Genomic DNA, 26,127 nt, shown 5'->3' with positions numbered 1-26,127 from the left:
GACTCTGCACGGCAGGCCGCGCGTTGCCGTGAAGCCGACCCGCCGAGCCCCCCTTCTCCGGAATATTCGCGTATTACCCGCACCCCCACTTTTTAAACACATTTTTTCAATTTTTGGTGCGGGTTATATGCGAGTAAATACGGTACTACTTACAAAAGCCACATGATACATGCGACTCATGAAGAATGCATGACAATGATAACGATGATTTTACACTGCACAACGTGCTCTACCCATGACATGCAAGAGTGTTTTCTAAACTCAAAGCCACGTAAGCATTGCACGTTCATAGAAGCTACCTTTAACAAGATGGAGTCGACATTTAGGACAGTCCTAAAATGAATGGGACATCAGTGCACAGAATATAGCCTGATTAATATGCAGCAAATAACATCTAACGAACAGAGGTGTACTTTATTACATGACTTGAGCATCAACTACTACAAGAAGCCATATGTGATTAGTGCACCCATTTTTGGCTTTGTCACCTTGACTACTTGCAAGTTGGCCTGCTATAAAATAAGATTCTACTTTTTTTCCAAGAAGCAATAAACGTTTTGTTGCAACAGCATGTGAGTAGGTGGCTAACGCAGCAAATAAAAGATAAAAATGATGCCCTACTGACTAGCTGAGTAGACTACAATACGGTCAAACCTTCATATAATGAACATGGACATAATGAATTATTGGATATAAGAAATTAAGTCTGAAATCATCTTTCTCGATATCCGCAAATAAGATACAGTAGAACCTCGTTCATCCATCTTGGGAAGAAAAAAAAACGCATTAAAAAAAAACATACTAACCGGGAAAGCGTGCGATCCGAAGTAACTAAAAAATTTGACAGAATCAACTATCGTTGACATCTACGTAATGCAAAGCATTGCATGGATCGCTGCTACACGAGACGCTGACGCGTGTCAAGCTGGTTGTGCTCCGGCGGCTCGAGACGTGTTTTGTTGTTTTCCTACTGCATGGTGTTTTAAGAGGGTGACAGGAAAATGAAGCAAAATCGAGCTCGTGGGCAACGCTGGATGCCGGCGAAGCTAAATGTGATGCCCACATCGTGCCCCCTGCAGCAAGGAACGGTGGTGCACTTGGATTATTGCATATACTAAAGACGTGCAGTACGTTACCAATGGCACTATGCACCACGCACTGTAAAACAGACAGGTGAAGATGCTTATCACAATAGGTTTGGCTGCGATAGCTATGAATGTGGTGTGCAACGACCCAGGCGAACATATGCTGGTACAGGAATAATAAACTGCGCACCGTTTTCACATGAGACAAGTGAATATATACTGTTCTCGATCCTGCGTGCCTCGCGCCTTTTCTTGTTCATATGGAATCTAGCGGCTGGAAAACGTATACCATCGCAGCCTACAGCAGGGAACGGCAGTGCGTTTCGGTTATCGCCTATTAATAGCTTGCGCTATGCTTCCGACAGCACCACGTGCTGTGAAACAGAAGATGCTTATCGTAATAGGATTGGCAATGATAGCTATGAATGTCGCCTGGAACGATCTCGGAGAAGATTTGCTGGCAACGAAATGAGAAACTGAGCGCGCGCCTGCATTTCCACGTGAGACGGGCGGGAAAGTATTGCGATGAAGCTGCCGCGGTGGGCAGCTATACACTGTTCTCGATCACGCGCGCCTTGTGTATTTTCTTGTTTACACGGGATGTAGCAGCCGGAAAACGTATCATACGATCACAGTTTGATGATGTGCTGAATGTTGGTGCCGAAAAATTTTGTTTTCCGAGAATGTATGAACCGGTAAAAAAATGAGCGTAACTCTGTTGCGTCATTTTTTGTGTTCTCAATTGCGAGCGTTGGCGCCGAGAAAACGTACATAACAGGAATGTATGAACGAGGTTCTACTTATACGCTTACCGAATACCGCATATAACAAAAGGATCTCCATATTGCATGCAATTTCACACAGACTAGACTGTGATGCAAAACAATTAGCATCCAAAGGGGCATTTGAAAGTTGGAACTAAAACAAGCGTGTATGACATAAGACAGCTTTAGTATGGCATATGCAAAGTTCTTGCTTGCATTATAAAATAGCAGGCCCAAAGTGAGCGTGCACAGGATACAGTGGCGAGCTTTGCATCTTACAAGAACATGCTATTTCTTGGATTTAGAGCCGAAGCCTTTTCATGGCACTCGTAGCTGGCGCAACAATAGAACAGTGCTTGGTGCACCCTTTTCAATCTGAATTTGCCCTCACTGCTTGTGATTCACTGCGTTTGCAGAACTTAAAACATTAAAGTTAGCCTAACTTCACTTTGCAGAAAAAGTGTTTGCCAGGATTTATGATTGTTTCGAAATTAAGTCCTTTGTGTTGATGCTGTTGGCTTAGCAAAGATTGCTATAATTGCCATAGAAGTGTTTCCACCCCTCTTTACTAGACAGCACCACTGCATTATGTGTTGTCCATAGATCGGCTATGTGGATTGCTCTACTAAAAGCTCGTCCAAGGACATCAACAGTGGTCAAACAAGAGAAGGCCTCAACCTGGAGCACTGGCTCCAGGCTGAGGTTGCCGAGTCTTGAACAGACACTGTTTATCATTTTATGTCTCTGTTTTCCTGTGAACCTTTGTCTTAACTGGATTTCTAGTAACAACATCCATGTCATGAGTCAGGTGGCTCCAGGGGAACAGCTGAAATACCATAGTAAAGCTGTCTGTCATTACAGAATACCAATTCAACAAAATGCAATGAGAGACAGATAAGTGCATTATCAAAGGCACACCTTGGAAAGAGAGCCATTGGCAGTGATTAGATAGTAGATGGCATAGATGGGGATCATCATTATGGATATTAATGCCATGAACCAGCCAATTAGCTCACCCCACCAGGGATAGAAATAAGTCTTGGCATACACAGGAGGCCGATACTGAATGATGGACGATAAAAATATGGTCTGCAATGACAAGAAAGCAAGAAGTTACAGCGTGCTCAATTTTAACATAATTGACAATTACATAAAATAATGGAGCATTAGTAAAGTGCAAAACCACTCTTAAGAAATAACAAAATTGGGTGAGAATTGGCCTTTGGCCCTTAGCTGGCCCTATGCTTCTAACTGCTTCAAAACCTAAATGTCAGAATTATTAACACATAAGTTACAAATTGATTAACGACCCAGTGCAGAAAAGGGTAATAAAGACTGCAACATATAAAAACAAGAAAAAAATCTGAATCTTTGAATCACCCAGTTTCTAGAAACGTGACATTGGCTGGGCACATTGATGTTTTACTGCAATTTTCTACCATTACAAGCATTAAGCTGTTATCCTCACAAATTTTAAATAGGCCACTTTGTACAGAGCCTGACCTAAATGCATTGAGGTCGAGCTGTGGTTCTCACATCGCTTCACTGCCTTCTGCCAAGTCCTAAATATCTGAAACTCAGCCAATCACAACTTATGAATGTGTCCCCAGTGTTAATAAATAATATGTTCACATATTTTAAGTGCTTGTGCTCCAGGAATCTGTTCACTGTTAATTATGTGACACAGCACAGGTTAACTATCATGTGTAAAGCACAACCATTAGCATTCGGGTGACAGCAAAGTTGTAAGACGGTATGTTTGGAATGTTCCACTAGTGCAGGCAGCCAGGTCGGCAAGTTGAACTCAGCTGCTCGACAAATTTCAAGATAAGTTTCCTTTTAGGTGGTCTGTGTGCTCATGTAAAGTTCTGCCAACTGTTGGAGCCACTAGACTGCTACACTACACCGCTCTCTACTCACAATGCAAAAGAAGGGCACGAATACCATCCAGCCAGCACGAAAGAACCAGTTGGGTGCAAAGCCAATCATCTCTTTTATGTTGCTGGCAAACTTGTTAGAACCTGCAATGAAAACAAACTAAATTGTCCATCATGTGCATTTTGGCTAGTTGCCAGAATGACTGCAAGGACATAAGACACAATAAAAAAAAAATATGCAGATCTAACAGATATCTTGGAATCTATGTGACGCGAAGCTTTCGGGAGGTGGTTTATCAAATGCTGTAAATTTGTCCGTTTCAGTCCTGCCTCTTTGGTGTAAAGGACTAACTGCCGTGTATGCATGTGCTCTCGTCCACCCGTGCTATGCATTGTGACACACACAGTGATCATTTCAAGGAGCAAGTTGGTTTTGGTACGATAGAAGTGCAAAAAATGTAATTGTGCGATTACGACCTATTGATTAGAGCATTGGTCTGCTGTGCTGAGGGACCGAGGAGCTCGAGAAGCCCTTACTTAAATCATGGTCATGTGTTTAAAATAAGGTCATTATGATGATGATGAAGGCACAATTGTAGATTATAGCTGGCTTAGCACTGATCACAAAAGTTCCACAAAATTCTGTAAGCAATTAGGAAAATCAATGTCTTCAGATGCATGTTTATCGCATTATAAGAAAAGCATAATGGCATCATATTTGTCAAAAGGACGAAAGAAAACTAATGCAATTCATGTAGCAATATTCCGAACTCAAGCATGTCAAGAAATATTGTTGCTGCTATTGGCTATGATTATCACCACACATATTTTAGCTCCAAGTATCAGTTGGGTTTAAACGTGTTCATTAGTAAGCGTAGAGAGGACTCACCATAAAACCAGGAGATGGCCACATTCTGGAAGAACACTATAAAAAGTAGTGTCATGCCCGACACAGCATAGCTATCAACAAGCTGGAATAGATAGATGCCACCCTGAAAACAAGAATGACGACGACTTCCTTAAAGGTGCACGAAAAAAGCAGAAGCAACTATATTACGAAATACAAACACTCAAGGACAGAGTGCTAGCCCATCATACCGATGACACTTACACTATACTAATAACATTTCAATGACTAGATAGGCTGAGCAACATACCAGATGTTTAAGGAAAGAATGCAAGGAATTAGTATTATATTATCCATGATAGTGATATGGGCTGTCCAACGGGCCCGCGACGCGGCGGAGAGACTCGGCCTCTCTGTCCCGACGTGGGAGCGGCCCGCTGCGCGCTAGTGCGCGCCCTAAAGGACCCTAATAAAGTTTTTCATCCATCCATCCATGATAGTGATAAGGAGGTTGGTCAAAGGCCAATTCTTTCAAATGAAACAGCAAGACCTTTGTAGTCAGGATGTGAAGAAGCAATTTCTAAGAAACATCCTATCTCCTATGGTAAGTGCTCCTCACCATGGTAAAACTAATATATGTACCTGTAGTAGTGGTTCTGCACTGGGAAGAAAATTGCATGCGTGATGTTACAGATATACGTTTGAATGAATCATAACTTCGTTGGAATGGTTAAGCCTGTCATTCAGTACACATGGTATAGAACCACACCAAAGCAAACCTACAATGCTCAGCCATCCCCAGAAAAGCAAACGCCAGCGGAGATTCATGCTACTCTGAGTCAGTGGTAAATCAAACAGTGGTAATCAGAGCAGGCAAAGTTAGCGCAGCCTCATTAATAACTTTAGGTAACATGCCACAGCAAATCAGCAGCCCTGTAAAGTGTTAATGTAAGTGGCTTTTAACAAGCACGACATCCTTACTCTCTCAAAAAAAAAAGAAAGAACATGGTGAAAGCAGGTATACTAGCTCAAAATTTACCAGTAAGAGGTGCTAGGACTGGCCAGAAGGGACTCATGCAACAGAATTCATACCAGTGCACTGGAGAGCACCTCCTGATGGCTGAACTCTTCGAAGCCCTACAGATTCGTCTGGCAGTGGCCACTTTATTTTCACTCACCACCTGTGCTCTTGTAGCACGAAGCATACACTGAAAGTCCACGGGCCAAGGTCATTGTACAATTTCTGCAAACATCTTAGTACTTTTTTTGCAGTGACCACAGGACCAGATGGCCAAGTATGTACTGTAGTCACTTGCCCATCGTACCGATTATGACCACATTCCACAGTTGTCGCAAGATAACAAACCATATTGTTATGACAAGGTTTATGGCCACTATGTCGCAGCATTCGTTGTGGTCTTTTGCAGCCCTTGATGTTCTTTTTGGACGTTTGAAGAAAGCTAAAAGTGTGCCGGGTTCTTTAGCAACCTTTCTCTGGGGTTTTTATGTGTACATGCTGTACTTGCAGCATTAGCTCCTATGAGCCACCAATAGGCATCTAAGAGGGCACATGCAGAATGTCTAGACAGATGTACACATTTACCAGAACTGAATGCTTGGCAGTTCGAGTATGGCTCATAACATATTTAATGCAATAGACCAAACACACTAGAGGTGAGCTGTATAGATGACCTTGTGCAGATAAGCATGCCTGCTCAGCACTGCACATAAAATGTGAATCAACATCACTATCACTTGACAGAGGAAGCAAGCAGGTTTTGGTTGTTCAGGCTCTTCCCAGTAGACTAAAACACCTAATCCAGCCAACATAGAATCAATGCACCTGAGTTCACGACTTATCCTCTGTAGCTACACTGTTTCCATTTATCACGAAGATGGTCTGCACTTATGCAGTTTCTGAACCTTGTTACCTGACTGCTTGAACAGATATGCTGCAACTACAGCGTGAAGCCTTCGTTAAAACATTTAAATTCCATGAATAATTTTCAGAGCATATATTACAGAAAACAAAACCTTAAGTGATCACTAGCAGTCACAGATAAGCAAGACAGGCAAAAGAGCACTCAAATGCTTTTACACCAAGCAGCATTTTCAATGCTGAAAAGCTGACTGCATCGCTTCTTTACTTATTCTCAGTGACAAGCACAGGCCTGTACGCAAGTTCACGCGACATGAGATTAATCTGGTGATTTCGGTGACTGTTATTGCACATTGAAGAAAAGAGTAATGCTAGAAGACGGAACCTCACCTTGGTGACCATGCTGAGCCCCAAGAGGAACTGGATGGTGCAAAAGGCAAACGTCACATACTGCCGGTTTCTCAGCAGCACTGGCCACACATCAATGAGGCCAGCTATGAGGGCCTCAGCTGTGCAGAACTGCAAGACCACATGGGCAAACTTTCACAACAACAACAACAAAAAAGAATAACAATTAGAGTAGAATTCTGTTAATTAAATTCCGGGTAATCCAATCTCGACCAAAGGTTCCGGCCAGCACTTATACATTTCTATGTGCCCAAACTTCCGTTAGTTTGATCTCAAAATTGGCCTTCGCTGAATAATTCGAGCATGCTTGTCTCGCATATGAGTAGGCATTCCTTAATTATATGTGTGCACACGCACTGTGCCCCAATAGGTGGAGAAAAACCATACGTGCTTTGGGAAGCTAGAACTCGGAAAGCCAAGGGGACATTAAAGTGAACAAATAAGCGGGGGTCTACACAATACCCTGAAGACTTGCCAGTAAACTTACTAGGCATCTTGGTGCTCGTACTGTGACCAGAGACGGCGCGTGTGTAAATTAAACACGTGCTATGTCTTGTAACAGCGACAGCTTTCTCTGCTTGGTATGCTTCACCGCATAACATGAATGTATTGCGGCAAAGCTAACTTTAAAGGCATTACTACCAAGATTAACAGCGTGTTTCAGCATATTAAAGCGAAGCTGTTTATGGCTAGTGTACCGTGGGCCGATCCCGGAGATAGTGAAATACTGGGCTGATCCACGGGGGAGGTGAAGCAGGCTTCAATCACTCTGCCAACTTGCAAAAATAAGTTTAATATATTGGGTCCAAATAAAGCATGTATCAGATATTAAGCTTGTTGCATTTAGTAGTTGTTCTGTGCAAAACTGGATGGCACTATCCACACACCTTAGCAGGATTAGCCGCCATGTGCGTCTGTATATATACCCATCGCGGACTAATAATAAACTTCTTTTGTGTATCGGAGCTAGGGCTGTTCACTTCGCAGTTCTCTGGCTTTATGGCATAATCTGGCCGGGCATGGTAGTCGATACAACAAAGCTCATAAAAACAGATACTACACTGTGACCCACGTTTGGCCATGTCTACGTTCGCACCGCCCTCTCTTTGTCGGCATTCCAAGCATTTGTGTATCTACTTTCCTTCCGCTCTCCCATGGGGGTGGTCCTGTCGAAACATCATGCGCGTCTAGCTTCCTCCGGCTCCTCAGTGCAGCGGTGCATTGTCCACACAAACGTATACGATAATCACGGTAAATGAGCTCACACGTTTGTTAAAAATTCAGTGTCACCTCTGTGTCGTGTACTAAAAATCTTCACTAGTCATCCACCTTCACAGAGTGGAATGGCTCGTGATTTTTTAAATGTTTTTCTTTATTTGACCCCCCGGAGAATTCTATAAGTTTCGCCGGTCCCGTCAGGATAAAATTAATGGAAATCGAATGTATGTTCTCGTCTCCAGCAACAATTGCCATGATTAAAACATCTTTAGTGATGCTCTCTGTAGGTTCACTATGAGGGCCTCAGCCATGAAAACTGCAAGGCCACGCAAATACACTTTGGCAACAACAACAATGACAACAGCTATGACAAGGGTACCACCGACAATGCCGCAATAAAAACGACAACAAGCAAATAACAAGCATCTTCATATCTTCAGCAAGAACTGCCATAATGATCAAGATACACTTTTAGTGATGCTGTTTATAGCTTCACTGTAAGTAATGTCACACGCATTATGTTACTAAAGAAAAACAAGCATGTTTAAAGGGATCTTGAACCACCCCCAGGCTTGGTGAAAAGCATAGTCCACTCATAGCATATGCTGCTGTGAACATCACAGCCAAGTTATGCAGTCGTGCATAGCACGTGGAGCTCGCGAGTGCAGTGATAAGTCATCTTTCTTTCAAACGCTCTCTTTTCAACAGAAGCCTGCTCCTCACTCTTTCCTGGACGCTTTATTTTGTAATATAGCTGATTCCCATACGTAGCTGCTATGGGACAATAGCTGACATCAACGAAGAAGGGTGTTTGTTTGGCACCACTTCTTCCAACCGTTACTGTGTATATTTATTGACGCAGTTTAAAAAAAGGCTGTAGTAAGTGAAAATCAGCATTTTGAATTTCTATAAGAATGACATACTTCGGAAGAAGCCGGCTATCATCAGCTCACCTTTGTCCATGGCCGCCCGCGTAAGAATTAAACTTTGACCATGCTGCTAATTCGTGTAGTGGCCATTGGTCTCGCTAATATCAGTAAGTTTTGAACACTCAACTAGCCTAGAACCACGCGACACTTAAGGTAAGACCACACATACACTTGTCAGCGCACTCATTCCTGGCCACGCCTGGTTAGATGCCTTGGCAGACTTTGCTTCGTATTGAGCTATTTATAGAGCTTCAACATGCACAAGTTGCATGTGGCTACTATCCGCCGGTCAAACTGGTGCAGGACAAAGCCAGTTTGCACCATGTAGTACAGCCAGACTGGAGCATGGGAGCACAAGCATGCACTCAAAGCCCTGCTATGCACAAAGCAAGCACTGTGCATACGCACTACAGTTACATGCAGCTGCAGTCTGCTTAAGGGCATAGGTACCAACAGGGTCTTTCAATACTTTTCATCTGTTCATGAAGCTTCCCCAAAACTTTCATGTAGGGACAGAAGGTGGCACGAGAGGCGGTGGCTTAAGTAGAAGGGGAACAATCTGCCACACCAGATGATTTGGCTGCGCAACCATGGAAATATTTCGCGAGGAAAGGCACCTCTCCCACATTTATTTCAGCATGTTTGTATAGTGAACATGCAATGGGAACGTTTGGCAAAATAACTTAGTGTGAGGTGCGTTTTTGTTTAAATTATACAAAGCACCATTTTATGATTAATGTCACCCCCCCCCTCCGCCCTAATAGCATTCCTTACACAAACTGTTTAGTTCAGCTGTCCCCATTTGCACTTTGTCCAGTTAGTTAGGTAAGTCAGTTATATTTGGTTAGCTAGTTCAGTGAGTTAGTTATTAGTTTATTAGCTATAAAGTTAATTACATTGGCTTCATTATTATAGTTAGGTAGCTTTTAGTGAATAATTTTGTTATTTCAGTTAGATAACTTAGTTAATGAGTTGGTTAGCATTGTTAGTTTGAAACGCAGGTTTTCTAACATGCAATTACATAAAAGTGCGACGTGAACTTTCTCTGTAGTCAATTTCTAACGATGGAGTAGTCGAAGTGTACAATTTGAATGATGAATTAAGCCGCTGTTGCGAATGTAGTTGAACCTGGAAAGGAAACTAAGTGTTGTAGTTGTTACAAAGTTTCTGAACACTGTACAGAAACAGGGTGGCAATTTGCACGTTGTGTTGACAATATTTACATGCCAATACGGGCAGTAGACTCTTACGCAATAGTGAGCGTACGCACAGAACACCTGTGGCGTCCGTTCGGCATCTGTTCCAGTCCACCTTCTATGTACTTGCGCCAGTGTAACGGTGCATCCACTTCGGGTGCTATATGAAGCTCTCCTGTAGCATTACATGGAAGTTTGATTCCGTGGGAGCATTACGCAGAAGATGAAAAGTATTGAAAGACCGTGGTACCACGGTTGCCGTCGTACCATGGTACATGATGAGTCCACTGGCTCAGTCCACTGCGGCTCGCTAAAGACAACCGCGTCTGGCTTACGTTTGGCGCGTTGTAAGCACGAAAATCAGAAGTAGTGGCGTGAACAGCCAAAACGAAATTTCAACTGTGTACCACGGTGACGTTCGGTAGGTGGAGTGCTGTGTACATGCCCAGCTCCGCCGTCACCTTCACAGTGCAAGGCATTGAAGAAAAAGTGGAAGCACCGTGAAAGGTGTGTTTGAATGCCAATAACTCTGCTTCTGCTAATTGCATTGAAGTACTTTTTCCAGCAAAGTATTGCTATAGTAGCTTATTTTTAGATGCATTTCCTCACTTCAATAAAAAGTGGTTCAGGGCCCCTTTAAATTTTAGAAAGCACACACATAAACTGCACACAACTCACCTGGCTGTCGATGCCCACCACAAGCAGCATCACAAAGAATAGCACCGACCACACAGGAGCTGTAGGCATTTTGGCCACAACCTCGGGGTACGCTACAAATGCAAGGCCTGGCCCTGAAATGTTCATCATTTTGCAATGAGTCCAGCTGTAACATATTCTATCATCAAAACTGTCTACAGTAAACCAGGCTTATACTCACTTATATTCCAAAGAGTTGCAAATACAGCAGGACCTTGATGATGGAAATCACTTAAGGCATCAGAAAATAGTACTCATATCTTCTAATATATGTGCAGCCAAAAAAATAAACAATTGCCACTGAATCATAGCAGTGAGCTGGGAATTTACAAGGAGCTAATACAGTTAAACCTCACTATAACGAAGTTGGTGACATCAGCAATTTGCTTCATTATGTTAAAATTTGAACTTTTATGCAAATAAGTACAGTTGCCAATTAATTTTTCTTACACAGAAAGGGGCTACAGAATTTCCTGAATTATCGGGCAATCTGAAAAAGTATATTTCAATCAGAAAACAATTTTGATAAATTTGGGAATCGGCAAAGAATGATATGGTTTCATGCCAGGTACGTTGACGATATCGTTTCGGCGCTACAAATTAAGCAAAGCCAGCCACGCTTTCGTGAGCAGTATGCCTCAGTGGCTGATAGCGTTGCTCGCACTGAGACGACGCCATCGGGAAAAGCACCTGCAGCGGGGAGCAAATTCATCATCTGCCTCTCACTCCAACGGCTCACCAAAACTCGAGATTACACAACTTCCAATACTAAACGTGCAGTAAAAGAAAAGTAAAAGAAATGGGCATGGGCAGGACATGTAATAAGGAGGGAAGGTAACCGATGGTCATTAAGGGTTACGGACTGGGTTCCAAGGGAAGGAAAGCGTAGCAGGGGGCGGCAGAAAGTTAGGTGGTCGGATGAGATTAAGAAGTTTGCAGGGACAGCATGGCCCCAATTAGTACATGACCGGGGTAGTTGGAGAAGTATGGGAGAGGCCTTTGCCCTGCAGTGGGCGTAACCAGGCTGATGACGATGAAGACAACTTACATGGTGCCATGCCATGTCAGCATGACCACTCTTTGCACATGCCCCAGATTACCTCTAAGGTAGGGTGCATGGCTACATATGTGCTCAGCCGTGCTTACAGTCATGTGTAGGCACGGCCGTTACTCATGCCAACTTACCCTTCCGCCCCTTCACGCGCACTTCATTGCGTTACCGCAAGCTCACTTCCCTCCCTCCCTTTCCCTTTGCTCGCGAGGGAAGGTGGCACATGTGAAGCCAACGTCTTTCTTGTCCCAACACTGCACACTTTCCCTTGCGCCTACAGCTCGAAGTGTGTGGGGCGTGATAGGATCTTATCCCACTTGTACTTTATATGGAACATCCTGCGGCTCCACTTCAGCAGTCACTCTTGTCGCGTGGCACATGATTTGAGAGGTGCGTTTGCAAGAAGTCGGTTGTGATTCAATCATTTGACCATCTGCGTCCGTGGAAGTTTCCATTTATTGTCTTGGCATTACTCTGCGGTGGCAGTGAAATTTCGTTATATTGAAATCACATACAAACACTTTGTCATACTGAGGTTCTAAATACATGGTGTTCTATGGATAAGAGGTTATGAAAAGTTATACACTTTGTTATATTGAAGTTTGTTATATTGAGGTTTAACTGTATTCAATCACATTTATATTGTCACGTTACCTAAAGTGCTGCTCCAATATCTCCTCAAGTTACATCTATAGTAAACAAAAGTGAAAGCCCCAATTGAATTTTGATGCTTTCAGTGACGGAACGTCAGTACACATGCAAAATGATGAAAAAATTCACCGACGATTATAGCACTCCCTAATGTGATATTTGAGTGCAGCTCTATACGTGCTTTTACTTTGCTATATATTGGTTGGTGTGGACAATCTGTGTTGTGCTGCACTTTGCAAATGGAGTGAAGCGTGATGCGACTGCCTCACTAATCGGGACATCATGACAGACAGCTGCGCATAGGTGACGCATTGGCGCGATTCACAGCAGCCGTCGCAGACAGACCTCCGCTCATGCACCACATTCTTTCCATATATGGTATCGTGCGAAGCGCTCACCGCATACCATCGGTGAAAAGACCATGGTGCCTCTGGCACCATCTCGTAGCAGTCGTCGCAAGTCTTGCGTGGCACTACACTTTTATTTTCACGCTGTGCTCCGTGTTCGCTTTCATCTTTCACTGTGCTCATTCGCTTGGTTACGCTGAGTGACAACGCCGATGCTCATTGCAGGAACGGGCACCTAACAGCTCCACTCTAGTAGCAGGACTGTGTTCCCAGTCATGCGATTGGAAAACTTTGTCACTCACCTGAGCGAAACACATCACCCACTTCACGGCCGGTCACGTGCGCCAGGTGGCCAAGTACCGAGAATATCACCACGCCAGCCACAATGCTAGTCATCGGATTCACCACACACAGCACCATTGAGTCCCTGCACACCGACTCAGGTGAATGAGCAAACGTACGTGTGCTGATGGGACTGCAAAAGTAGGTGAATGGGTACGCAGCAAGGTAGCCACAAACATAGGCAAGCATCGCAATAGCTCCTTAAGAGGACGCTTTAGGTCGAGGTCAACTACAATTTCCCTATCAAACAGCACATATGTAAAATGCAGAAATGCTTTTGTGAGACAACTGCTGGACCAATTTGACAGAAAGCGAACTTATAGCGACTCTAAGAAGAAGGATTTTGATTTAGAGTCCGGAATTTTTCGTAGCAATTCCTGAAAGCATGCAAGCTTTAAAAAAATAGAGACATGAAGTTTTATAAGTCCGTAATTCTGCACTAAAAACAGATATTGCAGTTCTGTCAACTGCACCTGTTAGAGCATCTCAAGTGGACAATTTGATACATGAATTTAGAGCTTACATGAAATTGTTACAATGCTTACGAGGCTTTTGCAAATGTCCTACTATCAAATTAGAGCTATATTTCAGAGCAGTGTACAATACATTCAAATTTGTCAACATTAGATGTATTACTATTGGGTGCAGTTTACAGAATGCTATCATTTCTTATTGTAGAGTTACGGATTTGTAAGCTTGACACTTAAGTACTTATTTTTTAGTTTTGCAATAATCAATAACATAGCAAGGCATTTCACTGGCTCGGTCTGCACCGAAATCCTCGGTCCCATGACATGTCACATGATCTGTTCATTGGCTTCCCATGTTATGAACATGATGCCATCTAGCTATGTTTGCGCATGCAAAGAATGTAACTGTATTAAGCTTCCAGCACCTCAAATTTATCATTAATTAAGCCTCCCACATTGTCGTATTCATATAGGAGGTTGTGGCCAAGTACTGCACCAGGGTGGCCAATCCTGCTCTGGTGAGGGAGTGCGTTACCGGTTCTGGTCACCGGGATCAGGCCGCACTCCAGGCCTGTTTATGCAAGTTTATCAACACGCATTTTTTTTTTTAATCTGGTGGAAAATTGCGCGGCACTGGGATCCCAACCACGGTCCTCTTGCATGTGAGGCAGATGCTCTATCTCTATGCCACTGCTGCACCTTAGTTGACATCTTTGTTGAAATCAAGAAAAAGAAATGGGCATGGGCAGGACATGTAATGAGGAGGGAAGATAACCGATGGTCATTAAGGGTTACAGACTGGATTCCAAGGGAAGCTTAGCAGGGGGCGGCAGAAAGTTAGGTGGGCGGATGAGATTAGGAAGTTTACAGGGACGGCATGGCCACAATTAGTACATGACATGGGTAGTTGGGGAAGTATGGGAGAGGCCTTTGACCTGCAGTGGGCGTAACCAGGCTGATGATGATGAAGCCTCCCACTGCCATTTGCTGGGCTCCTTCTTTGCGCAGCTTCTAGAGCACCACAGGAAGGCAGTGGTCCTGTGTTTGGTTCATCTTAGACCAGCACGAATTCTTATTCACCTCAAAATTTGCTTTCCAAGGATAATGGAGTGGGTTTCTCTGTGGTGTTCTGCTGAATTTGGCTTAACGCGAATGTTTCCTTGTATGAAACTTCCTTTATCTTGCCAAATTTCTGCACAACTTAGAGTTGTCTGCATCTGATAAAGCAGTTTCTGCTTTCACCATTAGGGGGTGCGGGAATGGACATTAAGGAAGTCATAAAGTGTCCCCCTCCCTCTTTTTGTTCATTTGAGAAATATTATGTTCCAGGGATACAGTAGCGTTGTCTCATGTTTAAAATCTAACACACACACACAACACTTTAGTGCTTCATGTGCATGCTCCTCAAAAATTGTGTGTTCTCAGCTGCTGAACAGCCTACAAAGCTTGTAGCTAAATACTAGAAGCTACGAGAATGTGCACACTAGTGCCCCTCACTTTCTGAACAATGCTTCATAATGTCAATGGACAGAAGGAAACACCAACCTGAAGAAGTTGTGGTTGAACTTGTTATAGCTGCCCAGGGCAATCACAGAACCAAAGCCAATGCCAAATGTGTAGAACACCTGGGTGCCGGCAGCTATCCACACCTGGAACGTAAAAGCCCTACAATGGAATCAGGTTGCACAAATTGCCACAGTTTACCAGCAAATACAATCTGCACCTGTCTCCACCGAACATTTATATGAAGGGTTGTACTAAGCAGGTTCACACTGCAATGACTGCATTATTGTTGAGGTTGAGCATACTTCATTATCAAGTCATTAACCCTTTCATCGCCATCTTATTTTCCCCCCAAACTCTCCTCAGCCCCTGCCATTTTTTTTTCCTCTGCGCATTTGTTCTATGGATTTCTCCAATTTCAGTACTCGTGAACAGTTAATAAATTCCTTCACCTGTCATAGACCCAACAGATGAACCTGACATACTGGCTATGGCCATGCTGTCCTTCCCATCCTCCACAGCCCTGGCTGCTATATTTATTTTTAAAGCGAAGCTTTCCTTGTTGCTTCGTTCGAATTTGCTGCCGCCGCCACCGCCGCTGCTGCTGCTGTCTGGCGCACCAGGTTATGGGGGGGGATGCAGTTCAGAGTGTGTGTATACATGACAGGAGCGCAGAAGAGAGGAAAGGCAATGCGAGAAACCTGTTTGGACCTTTGCACTGCATCGAATGTGCACAATGCCCTCTGGAGCTCTCCGGGCGTGACCACATTAGCCTCATGACAGCTGTTATTATCCGTGACCCTCCGCAAAAGCATTGCTGAAATTGCAGCACTCACCTTTCTACTAATGTGCAAGTCCAGAGAGGAGCTAGATTGAATGGTAGAGAGGTGGGGAGAGAGAAGGCAGAGAATGGGTAGAGCCTAAAGCCCCCATAATAGAACTGATGCAGTCACGAAACAAGTGAATAGCAGCCTTAAACACTCTTCGCTCGCAGTTTCCATACCAGGGGGGTGGGAGGGGTGGGATAGGGAAAAGCTGATGTGAGAAAGCAAGGAAACGCTACTACTATGGACATGACAGCGGTTGTGGGGGAAACTGGATAAATTTAAGTTCAAGGTAAATGACAGTATGTTCCGCTATATTTTACAAAATAAACGCCATGCAAATTTGTTAAGTGGACAACTTATGCAGGGCGTGCAGAGGCAGAGCCGCGTTAGAGCGCACCGTAGAGTCTAGGCAACACTATGGAAGCGGTCACAAGTCAAATGAACACTTCTGTGCCCGTAGCCACAGCTCTGTGGTTATGGCATTGCTCGAGGTCACGAGTTTTATCCCAACCGCGGCAGCCACATTTCGATGGGAGGAAATAAACAAAATGCTTGTGCACCTAGACTTAGGGGCAGGTTAAAGAACACAACAGTTTCAAAATTAATCCAGAGTCTGGCATAACGGCATGCCTTACAATCCAATTGTAGTTTGGCACGTACAGTCCCATAATTCAATCAAAGTTTAATACTTCTGCCACGATACAATGTGCCATGTGAGGCAATGAAAATGCTCAACCCTATCAGAGTTTATGAATTATGGTGCACAACAATGCCTCAAGCAAACACCTGCCCCTGTGTGTTTTGTGTATTCTGTGCAGACAAACAGCAGTAGCAAATGCAAGGCAATGTTTCATGTCAACTCACCACTCTCGTGTAGGACTAAACGTTGAAGAAATAAAACATTTTCCGTCAACATCGCCGCTATTTATCGTCAATCAAAGCAAACAGCACAGAAAGCTTTGCTTACATCGATTCCCACAGTGCGTGAGATCCGCACATTTCTTTTTTTTTTCCACCCCCACGTTCTGACTTCGAAGACATTTAATAAAAACTGATTCTCTGCCATCAACTACCATATCAACCACCATACATTATTCCCGCTGCCCATATATCACATCGCACTCGGCACGTGTACCAAGTTGGCCGCCCTCGCACTCAAACTACCACTTTTTCGGGCTCATTCTTCTTTCGCGCAGCAACAGAATGGGACAACCTGCCCCACCAAATTGCCACCGTAACTTGTGCACCTACATTCATGCAAAAACTAACAGACCATTTTTCAGAATAATAAAAAAAAATGTACATGATATGCTATCTATGTGTGTACTAGATGGAATTATGTACCTAATTTTCACGTGTGTTGTATTTAAAACTTGTGCTCTCTTATTCTTAAACTGATGTATAATAAATATATGTATGCCCACCCCTTATGTAATGCCCCTATGGGGCTTTTAAGGTAATAAAATGAAATGAAATGAAATGTGTTTCTCCAGATACAAGACTCATCAACAGTTCACTTTCACAGACGAAGATATTTGTGAATGGACATGCCACACTGCTTAGCCTTTGCTGCCCTGCCGAGGCAGAAAGACAGAGCCCTGATACATTTGCTCCACTTGCTGTTAGAAATTTAACTAAAGACCTTTCCTTAGATGGCACAACAGGCATGCAATGTTATGTTTTGCACAAGTTGCTGAAAACACAAAATGAGTACACATGGGATTGGTGGGGGTTGTGAAATGGGTGCTCGAGTTATCTCGGGAGTGGCAGTGAAAAGTTTTTTTTTTTATCGTAAGTAGGTTAAACATGCAAAAATACAGCCTAGCATGCCAATGTGAGAAAATAAACTGAGAGCTTGCCATGACTTTGGTTGGCAAGGCCACGGGATGCATCATGCCTAAGGATCCCAGAGCCTCAATCAAGCGCTTATGTATTCAGCTGATATAAGGTCCCATCTTCTTTGCATGTGCTACATTCTCAAAGGATGAGTGTGACTGACTCACAAAGTCATACCTGTCAGAATAGGAGCTTGTCATTTAAGAATGTGATGGAAGCAACAGGTGGAGGCCTAAGGACTTACGTGTGGGTCCAGTAGCTTTTCCCACTTGGGTGTCACATAGAAGAGGAGGCCCACGCTGGCACCAGGCAAGGTCACGCCTCGCACCAACAGCACCAGCAATATCACATATGGGAACAGGGCTGTACACCAAATTATCTGCAGCGTAAGTCACGCACGTTCAGTTTCAAACTGTTGTTGTCACTAGTGTAGTAACTGACAGAGAAACATGGAAAATGACATCCATTAAGAAGGGTGTTCAGATCAGTGCACTTCTTCCTACTGTTACTGTAGGAAGTGAATGAAACAAGCCAAAGTAAGCATAAATTTGAGTCTGGAATTTCTACAAGAATTCTGTACTTCCGAAAGAGGTCGACTATCGTGTGCTCACACTCAGCTGCACCCTCTCACATAGGAATGAACCTTTGGTTCCACTGCTTATTAGTGTCATAGCCATCAGGTCTCGCCAATTTCAATTAGTGTTGAACATTGAACTAGCCTTGACCCACATGAAGCTTAAGCCCAAACCACATGTACACTTCACAGCATGCACTCACTCCTGGCTGCACCTGACTAGCTGCCTCAGCAGACATCGCTTCATACTGAACTACTGATAGCACACTTCAAGATGCACAATCTGGAGCACATGAGTGCAAGCATACACTGCAGCCCTGCTGTGCACATATAGTAAACATTGTGCTATATGCACTGCAGTTGCCTGTAGCATAGATATCACGGCCGCCAAAGAGGGCCACTGACTGCCCTCTCGCCATCGATATGCTTGGATAGGATTGGATTGGATTGGATTGGAGCCAACTTTATTTGTGCCGGCAGTTGGGCGCTCGTGCATCCCAACGATGCTCTGATGGTCTCTGTGGGTGATGTAGCTCCAGGCAGCTGGGGGTGAAGTGCCCACATCTGACTGGAATAGGTTGTCCGCTTCACGAGTTGCACACCTTCAAGTTGCATCCCCACGATGGTCAAAACTCGTTACATGCCACGACCGTGGAAGGGGGTCACTGACTAGCCCTCTCACCATCGAAATGCTTGGGAAACCACATGCTCTGATCGTCTCTGTGGGTGACGTAGCCAGAAAAGGTCGTCTGCTTCCTGAGTTGCACACTTTCGAGCTGTGTCCCAAATTATCGTCCAAGCTCGTTACGTTAGGAATCCTTTCAACATGAGTCTGGAGGGCGGCATCCATCGCTGAGCCGATGCGGGTACTGCTGACATGCTCACAAAAGTGAACATAAAGACGTTTCATTCATGCCTTCAAAATGGTGTGATTACCAGAGATATGTGTGAAAGGAAATGTGCTACTCATGCATCTCAATATGAGAAAACAGCCACATACAGCTATCTTGTACACTGTAGCATAGTAATGTGATGAGAAGAATGTTGACATAGTAACAACCAGAAGTGTGGGTTGCCAACAGCGCCCATCAATTCTTGCTAAAAGAAGAAACACAACGTTGAAGTCAGGTCACACAATGCCCTAGACAGGGTACCACCACTGGTAGTGCCCCGCTCCTTGGGAACAGAGGACGTTGAGGGGGAACGAGAGAGGTAAATATTGTGTTCCTACTGTCTGCGCTCGCACTAGGTGTATCTTAAAAATTTTTTTGCCGATATATTCTTGGGAGGCACCACAATCTTTCCAAGCAGCTTTTGAGGCTTCAAAGATAGATAGTTCAGAGCCCCTTTAAATCGCATTTAAGCAGCTGACACGCGCATCTGGCGGTTTGTGGATACAATGCAAATCACAGCTGATTGCCTCTGAGATTTCCAGTGCCCCATCAACGCTGCAGAATCTTTGAAAGTCATGCTGAGGAGCTTTGCTAATTTTCAATGCTTTAGGCTATCATTCCGTATTAAAAACAGTTTGTATTAATATACTCTAATAAATACATTTTGCATTAAAAACAACTATTTTTTATAACATTTCATTATGCATCTACTTGCATCAAACGTAAAATTTTGCACAGAGGCTACCTTACATCTATACTACATGAAACTAGGCTTTTTACACGGTCAAAAATACCTTTTCAGTAGGCCTTTAAAGCTGAGCCTTGATACTTGCCTTACGAAACATCACAACAAAGGATTGGGAACATGTGCACAGTAGCTGCTACCTTTGACTGCACAATATTAAACTATATCAGAGCCTCAAGCATGTAGCCAATATAACATGTTCACCTCTTTGCAATGCTCTTGAATCATTATGCTACACCCATCAACAATGGTACGGCAGCTGGCACGAGAAAAATGTACTTCACCACCTCTTGTTGGCTGTGCAATGCAGCACCTGTGCATGAGAAAGTTGAGAAATAATGAAAGTCATATAGACATGCCTTGCCGCTCTGATGAATGCCCCTCCATGTGACCAGGAAGACAATCGTCCACGCAAGCAGCAGGCACAATGCCAGTTCAGAGCGCACGCCGCCCAAATCTTCAAGCCCTGACGAAATGTTGAGCACACGCCGCCTGCACCAAGAAACAGCCTTTCTTATATGCGTAGGTACATAGAGGAACTAGTCGACCACAAGTGCTAGGAGACATGTTTATGCCACAAAGTGAACCCATGTGCACAGAGGATAAAACAGCCATCACAAGGCACAGGCTCTAGTGGATGTTTCATTATCTGCATCCCAGTATCCAGTCCGTGCCATCGACACACGTTTCCTAGCTTTCTCATATAATAGACATGCACTAAACGAGCCCCAGTAACAACACAGTCAATCAGTGTCGCAATACTGGTTGCCTATTCCTTGGACAGTACATATGAACCACAATTTAAAAGTATGAGTTTGTACTATGGATGGATTGGTCCATTCAGTGGCACCTGACTTCTATCTTGATTCATGGTGCGCCTTACCACATTCACAGATGCAGCATGTGTGCTGCTACAATAGAGTCGCAGTTCGTCACCATTCACACGACTCGAAACAGGCAAAATACCACAGACACGCAAGCACTATGGTGAATCAGCTGCAACATATCTTCAATGCAATTATCATCGGCCTATCTAAGCCCCCTGCGGGAAGTGCCCCAAAATCACTACGCTCAGCAACAAACTGAGAATTTAGTATAAGCAGCACCCACAAAACCACATGTTCTCTGGGCCTCCACTCCACAGCATCATTCCTGGCAGACTGGCGCAAATAAAGAAAGTAGTTCGGCTTCACTGTGACATCATGGAAACAAGCAAATATGATTGGCTGGCACATCTACATACAAATTTTCGTTAAGTTGGACAGCGATATATTTGCCACTGCATTCTTAGGTTGTCACCAGTCACAGCTATGCTTCTCTGCCCCAACTGAACCCATGTATGCCCACGCATTTCCTAATCTCATCAGTATGCCTAATTTTCTGCTGTCCCCCAGCACACTTCTCTGGCCATCACAAAATATGCAATACCATGGACTTGTCTGCAATGACTTCAACCTAATGGCCAGTGATTTATTATAAAGACATTTCGTTTATCATGTAAATGCTTTAAAAGTGTTTTATTTTTCATGTCCGACATGCAAAAGCCGTATAGGAGCTATAAAGGACATCACAGTGGAGAGCTCCATACTAATTCTGACCATACAGGGTTCTTTAACCTGAAACAAAAGCTAACTGTACATGCATCTTTGTATTCCAAGAGCATTAGAATGCAGCTGTAACATTTCAGATTTGATCCCACAACCTGGCACCTAGCAGCAGATTGCTATAACCAGTGAACCATCGCAGTGGGTTTTCGTTCATTCTTTTCGGCAAAACTAATGCAATAATCACATACAGTCGAATGCTTTATAACAAAAAGCTTGTGTGCTCTGAAATTATTTGTCATACAGGTCACTTTGTTGTAAAGGTCATGCACTGCACAGGACACAGCACACAGTTGAACCGGGACAGAATTATTCCCTCATTATACAGGTCATTTCGTTAGAGATGCATTTGTTTGTTGTAGCGGAGCTTGACTGCACTACCGTGTTTGCAGAACTGACTGTCGCATCACTGCCCCATTAAAATATGAACACTCACTCCCAGTACTCCTGAACAGGTGTGATAAAGGTGCTGTTGACAAGGCTGGTCCCATTCGGTTCCCTGCAGTGTTCGGTGTTCCAGTAGTTGCCACAATCCTGCCATGGAAGCTGGCTGGTGAAGGACGCGAAAAGGTAGAACATGATCCACGCGACCAAAATGATGTAGTACACATTCGAGAAGAACACCATCACCATGGAAGCAATGCCAACACCTGCGGTATTAAAAAGGAAAAAGAAAAACAGGTGGTTTCATGGCCCACATTCAAACATGTTCACATTTATAATGGCTGTCCCTATGACTGAAAGCTGGGCAAGTTGTCCACTGGCATTATTAAACGTGGTTGCAGCAGTAACGAACATGCAACACAAACATAAAATTCACAGGACAGGCACTGGGCATTAACTGGCTTCACTAAACAAATGATTACGCGCAGAAAAGGCTCATACTCATGGCAAATTTCCTGAATACATCCCACGTAGGTTGTGTCGCCCGTCACATGTGTGCCATGCATCCTCTTGTTCACATACAAATCTATTGGGATCTTGAATAACCAGACTGATTACTTGAACACGAGGACACATTGCACTTGCACGTGACAGGCAACAGGAGCTTGATATATTCTCAAACTTTGCTACAAACCTGAGCCTTTCCTGCACATAATGCTTTCCGTAGCAAAGCCAGCTAATCTACAGCCCCCATCCTATGCATTTCGTGTTTGTATTTTGTCTTCCTAAATGCTGTAACCATTTTTCATAACGGCTGTCCCTGTGTACGGTTTCTGTGTGGCAGTGCAAAGGTCTAAATATAGACATTGGCCGATACACAAAACAGGTAGGTGAAGATTTCAGCTCGAGAAAAATGGGCAGACAATTTGGCTACATGTGTGGTTGGCACTGCAAAGCTTGAGCCTCATGCTTGCAAGCATGGTAGTTGAACTTAAACGAGCTGTGAAATATTTTGTGTCGAGATATAGTTCATGCCCAGGAGGAATGGCGCAAGACAGCAATTGACAACCAACTTGGATGACACTGATTTCCAAAGCCACCAGTGCTTGTGGTGAGACTTGCCTCAAAGACCTTTCTAAAAAGGATGTACTGATAAAACAGCATCAACTAAGAACGTTCTGGACCAGGACAACATAACTTTATCAAATTCCATTCTTCTCACCCTTTGGCACTGTTTTGCACACCGATGCATCAACGTTATAAGCGTCAGATGTTCCACACAGTGGGCAATAAGGAAGGAAAGAAATTATTGTATATGGCCTCTAGTCGGAAAAATGTTTTGCACATTTCAAAAGATTGTACTGCGTACTATAAAAGGAAATTGCGAAAATAGAACTATTTCAATTTTAGCAATAAAGCACATACAGCATGTGGGGCAAGCGAGTTCAAAGTGCTTCAGGAAAAATCACCTTAATGGAGTACTGACATGAGAGTCAATTTTCGTGTGTTAAGTAAAGCTCCAAACTTTTAAACCATAGGAAGCTTACTGCCAAACATCAGACAGCTCTAAATAATTTACTAGAATACCCGTTTCTACAAATCAGTTTGTTTCAATACCTAGGCAGTGAATGAGGCATCACATACTGATTCAACCCATTCCTGTGATTGATGCTACTGTCACATGCAAGCCAAAATCTACATACGACTCTTGTTAACTTTCTATGAGGAACACTATCACGCCTACCCTTATCTCTGCATGGCATCAGGATATTTTGCTCTGTGTCATTACGTCATGATGTCAGGTGCAGCGTTTTGAGACCAACTTTAGTATGGAAGTAAAATATCTTACAAGTGCTTCCCGACCTTAACGGTTGGTAAGTGTCACATTTTACACGTGAAAAGCATGTGGTGGAGTTTCTACAACTTGTAAAGTATGCGTCATTCCCTCTTAAGGAATGAGCAGGTCAATTTCATAGTAAGCAGAGACAAGACTGCACCTACTTGCACCAGAGCCTCGTGCTCTTCATTTCTTAAGGTGCTCTACTAAAAAGCTCAAATCTCAATGCCTTCGAAGGGTACCTTTGAAGATGGGCACCAGCTTCCAGACACCAATGCCACCGCGGCAAACGTACTGGCCTAGGGCCACCTCCAGAAGGAACGAAGGAACGGCCGTCAGCACGAGGCATACAAAGTAAGGCACCAGAAATGCACCTGCAATAAATTGCCCCACATGTGAGGGCACTGCACAAATGCTCGCACAAAGACCATGGTACATAGGTCGACATGAGCTCACCAGTGGCTTTGATGGTGCTCATAGTTGCATGTGGCAGATGCTTTATGCCTTGTTATGGTTAACTTCTTTTGTCACCTCTACTTCTTAGAAGAACTTGCAACACACAAACTTCACTTTCATAACTAAACCCTCCTTTTCACCGCTGCCAGTTACATTACACTCACATTAATCTTTTGTACCCGATTACGCTTGTCACTCTGGGGTAAGAGTAAGCTATACCGATGCTGCCAGGAAAAGCAGTTGTTGACCTGACAGAGAAAGTCCTGTTGCCAAAATGTTGGCTCAAGGCTGAGGCTTCCCTTGTTCAGTCACTGTTGATCACTTTGAGTCACCCTTGTTCTTGTGAACCCTATAGCATTAGTGGGTCAAGGCACAAGACAACCCAGAAGCCAGCAGCAATTCAAGGCAAGAATAAGAGGAGACAATAAAGGCAGTGCCAGTTTGGAAATCGTGGAGGTGTCCTTGACCTCCCTCTATTCGTAGCATTGAAGCTCGAGTTAAACACAAGTGGTGATGAGGAAAACAAAGCAAATTCTATGTCTTGTTCTGATTTCACACCAAGATTGTATTTTACGGCTGAAACGGTAAAATACAAACGCACGTGTGTGTGCACACATCATCAGCTTGCCTGCTTTGTCCAACAAAATCTATGAAAACTTATGTGCACACATGGCCACCAGCAAAAAGGAACTCTGCAATACAAATGAACTGTTGCTGCCAAATGAAAAGAAGCAGCAGCACGGTTCTAACAGTTGATGGTGACACCAGTCAACTTGTTTTGCAGAGAATGCTTCACCAGCCAAGTGCAGAGATGGTAGCAGTTTTGTGTTCTTACAAGACAAAGGGCATAGTTGGCAATGCCGCATGCCTCATTCTTCTAAGTAGCTATAAATTACGAATTTTCACGCAAACTTTGAGCACCACCAAAGGACTATGAAACACAAGGTGCCATGAAAAAGTTGTTCAGGTAGATAATCAGGTTACTCTAAAACACATTTTCTCACTGTCCACTAGCTTAGATCTCAAACATGTGCCCAAGCTATCACATTGCAAAGTGCAAATCGTCCAGCATACTTTGTTGTTATAGTAGAAGGTTATGATAAGTAATCAGAAAAAATTGGCCTTGATAATTTCCACTGGATCCCTAATCCAACAAATGACAGTAGCTAAGCCAGAACCACAAAGGAAAAATAAATGCTTTCCCTGCAAACACAAACAATGAAAAAACAGCAAGTACAGGGCCAAAACTATCTGGTTTGCATTCGGCAGAAGTCACTTGCTGAAAAGCATAAATTGCTGTGATCTTTTTACAGTCCTGCCTGGCACAAGAAAACTGGATTCAAAGCTGCACAAAAGTAAATGCTGGTCATACCAATTAGCAACAGTTTAAAATAAAATTCTGGGGTTTTACATGCCAAAATCACGATCTCTTTATGAGGCACACCGTAGTGGAGGACTCTGGATTAATTTGGGTCACCTGGCGTTAGTGTTCACTTAAACCTAAGTACACAAACATTCTTGCATTTCATCCCTATTGAAATGTGCCCGCCACAGAGGAGATCGAGCTCACGATCTTGAGCTCACCAGCACTACAAGATAGCCACTAAGCCACTGCAATAGGTAGCAACAGCTTAACAGGCTTTCTTGACAATGGCAGGTTGCAGCTTCGATGTTAAAGTTAAAAGAAAACAGAGCACAAGACCCTTCG

The 26,127-nt window shown here is 43.7% G+C and overlaps 1 protein-coding gene across 5 annotated transcripts in view; it reads right to left on the bottom strand.

The window, feature by feature from the left end:
- LOC135921269 (sodium- and chloride-dependent GABA transporter 1-like) overlaps positions 1-26,127 on the bottom strand; it is a 34,395-nt gene that overhangs the window by 5,791 nt on the left and 2,477 nt on the right. For all 5 annotated transcript variants that reach the window (XM_065455579.1, XM_065455582.1, XM_065455581.1 and 2 more), the window contains 11 exons: positions 24,206-24,337; positions 22,179-22,392; positions 20,498-20,630; positions 18,171-18,305; positions 15,306-15,409; positions 13,251-13,375; positions 10,882-10,994; positions 6,843-6,971; positions 4,616-4,718; positions 3,770-3,870; positions 2,768-2,938 (listed from right to left, as the gene is read on the bottom strand). In XM_065455579.1, the coding sequence (XP_065311651.1) occupies positions 2,768-2,938; positions 3,770-3,870; positions 4,616-4,718; positions 6,843-6,971; positions 10,882-10,994; positions 13,251-13,375; positions 15,306-15,409; positions 18,171-18,305; positions 20,498-20,630; positions 22,179-22,392; positions 24,206-24,337 (1,460 nt within the window). The remainder of the gene's footprint in view (positions 1-2,767; positions 2,939-3,769; positions 3,871-4,615; positions 4,719-6,842; positions 6,972-10,881; positions 10,995-13,250; positions 13,376-15,305; positions 15,410-18,170; positions 18,306-20,497; positions 20,631-22,178; positions 22,393-24,205; positions 24,338-26,127) is intronic.

This window comes from Dermacentor albipictus, chromosome 5 (genome assembly GCF_038994185.2).
Source record: "Dermacentor albipictus isolate Rhodes 1998 colony chromosome 5, USDA_Dalb.pri_finalv2, whole genome shotgun sequence".
In the NCBI taxonomy this organism is placed as follows: Eukaryota; Metazoa; Arthropoda; class Arachnida; order Ixodida; family Ixodidae; genus Dermacentor; species Dermacentor albipictus.
This window is presented reverse-complemented; position numbering and strand designations above follow the sequence as displayed.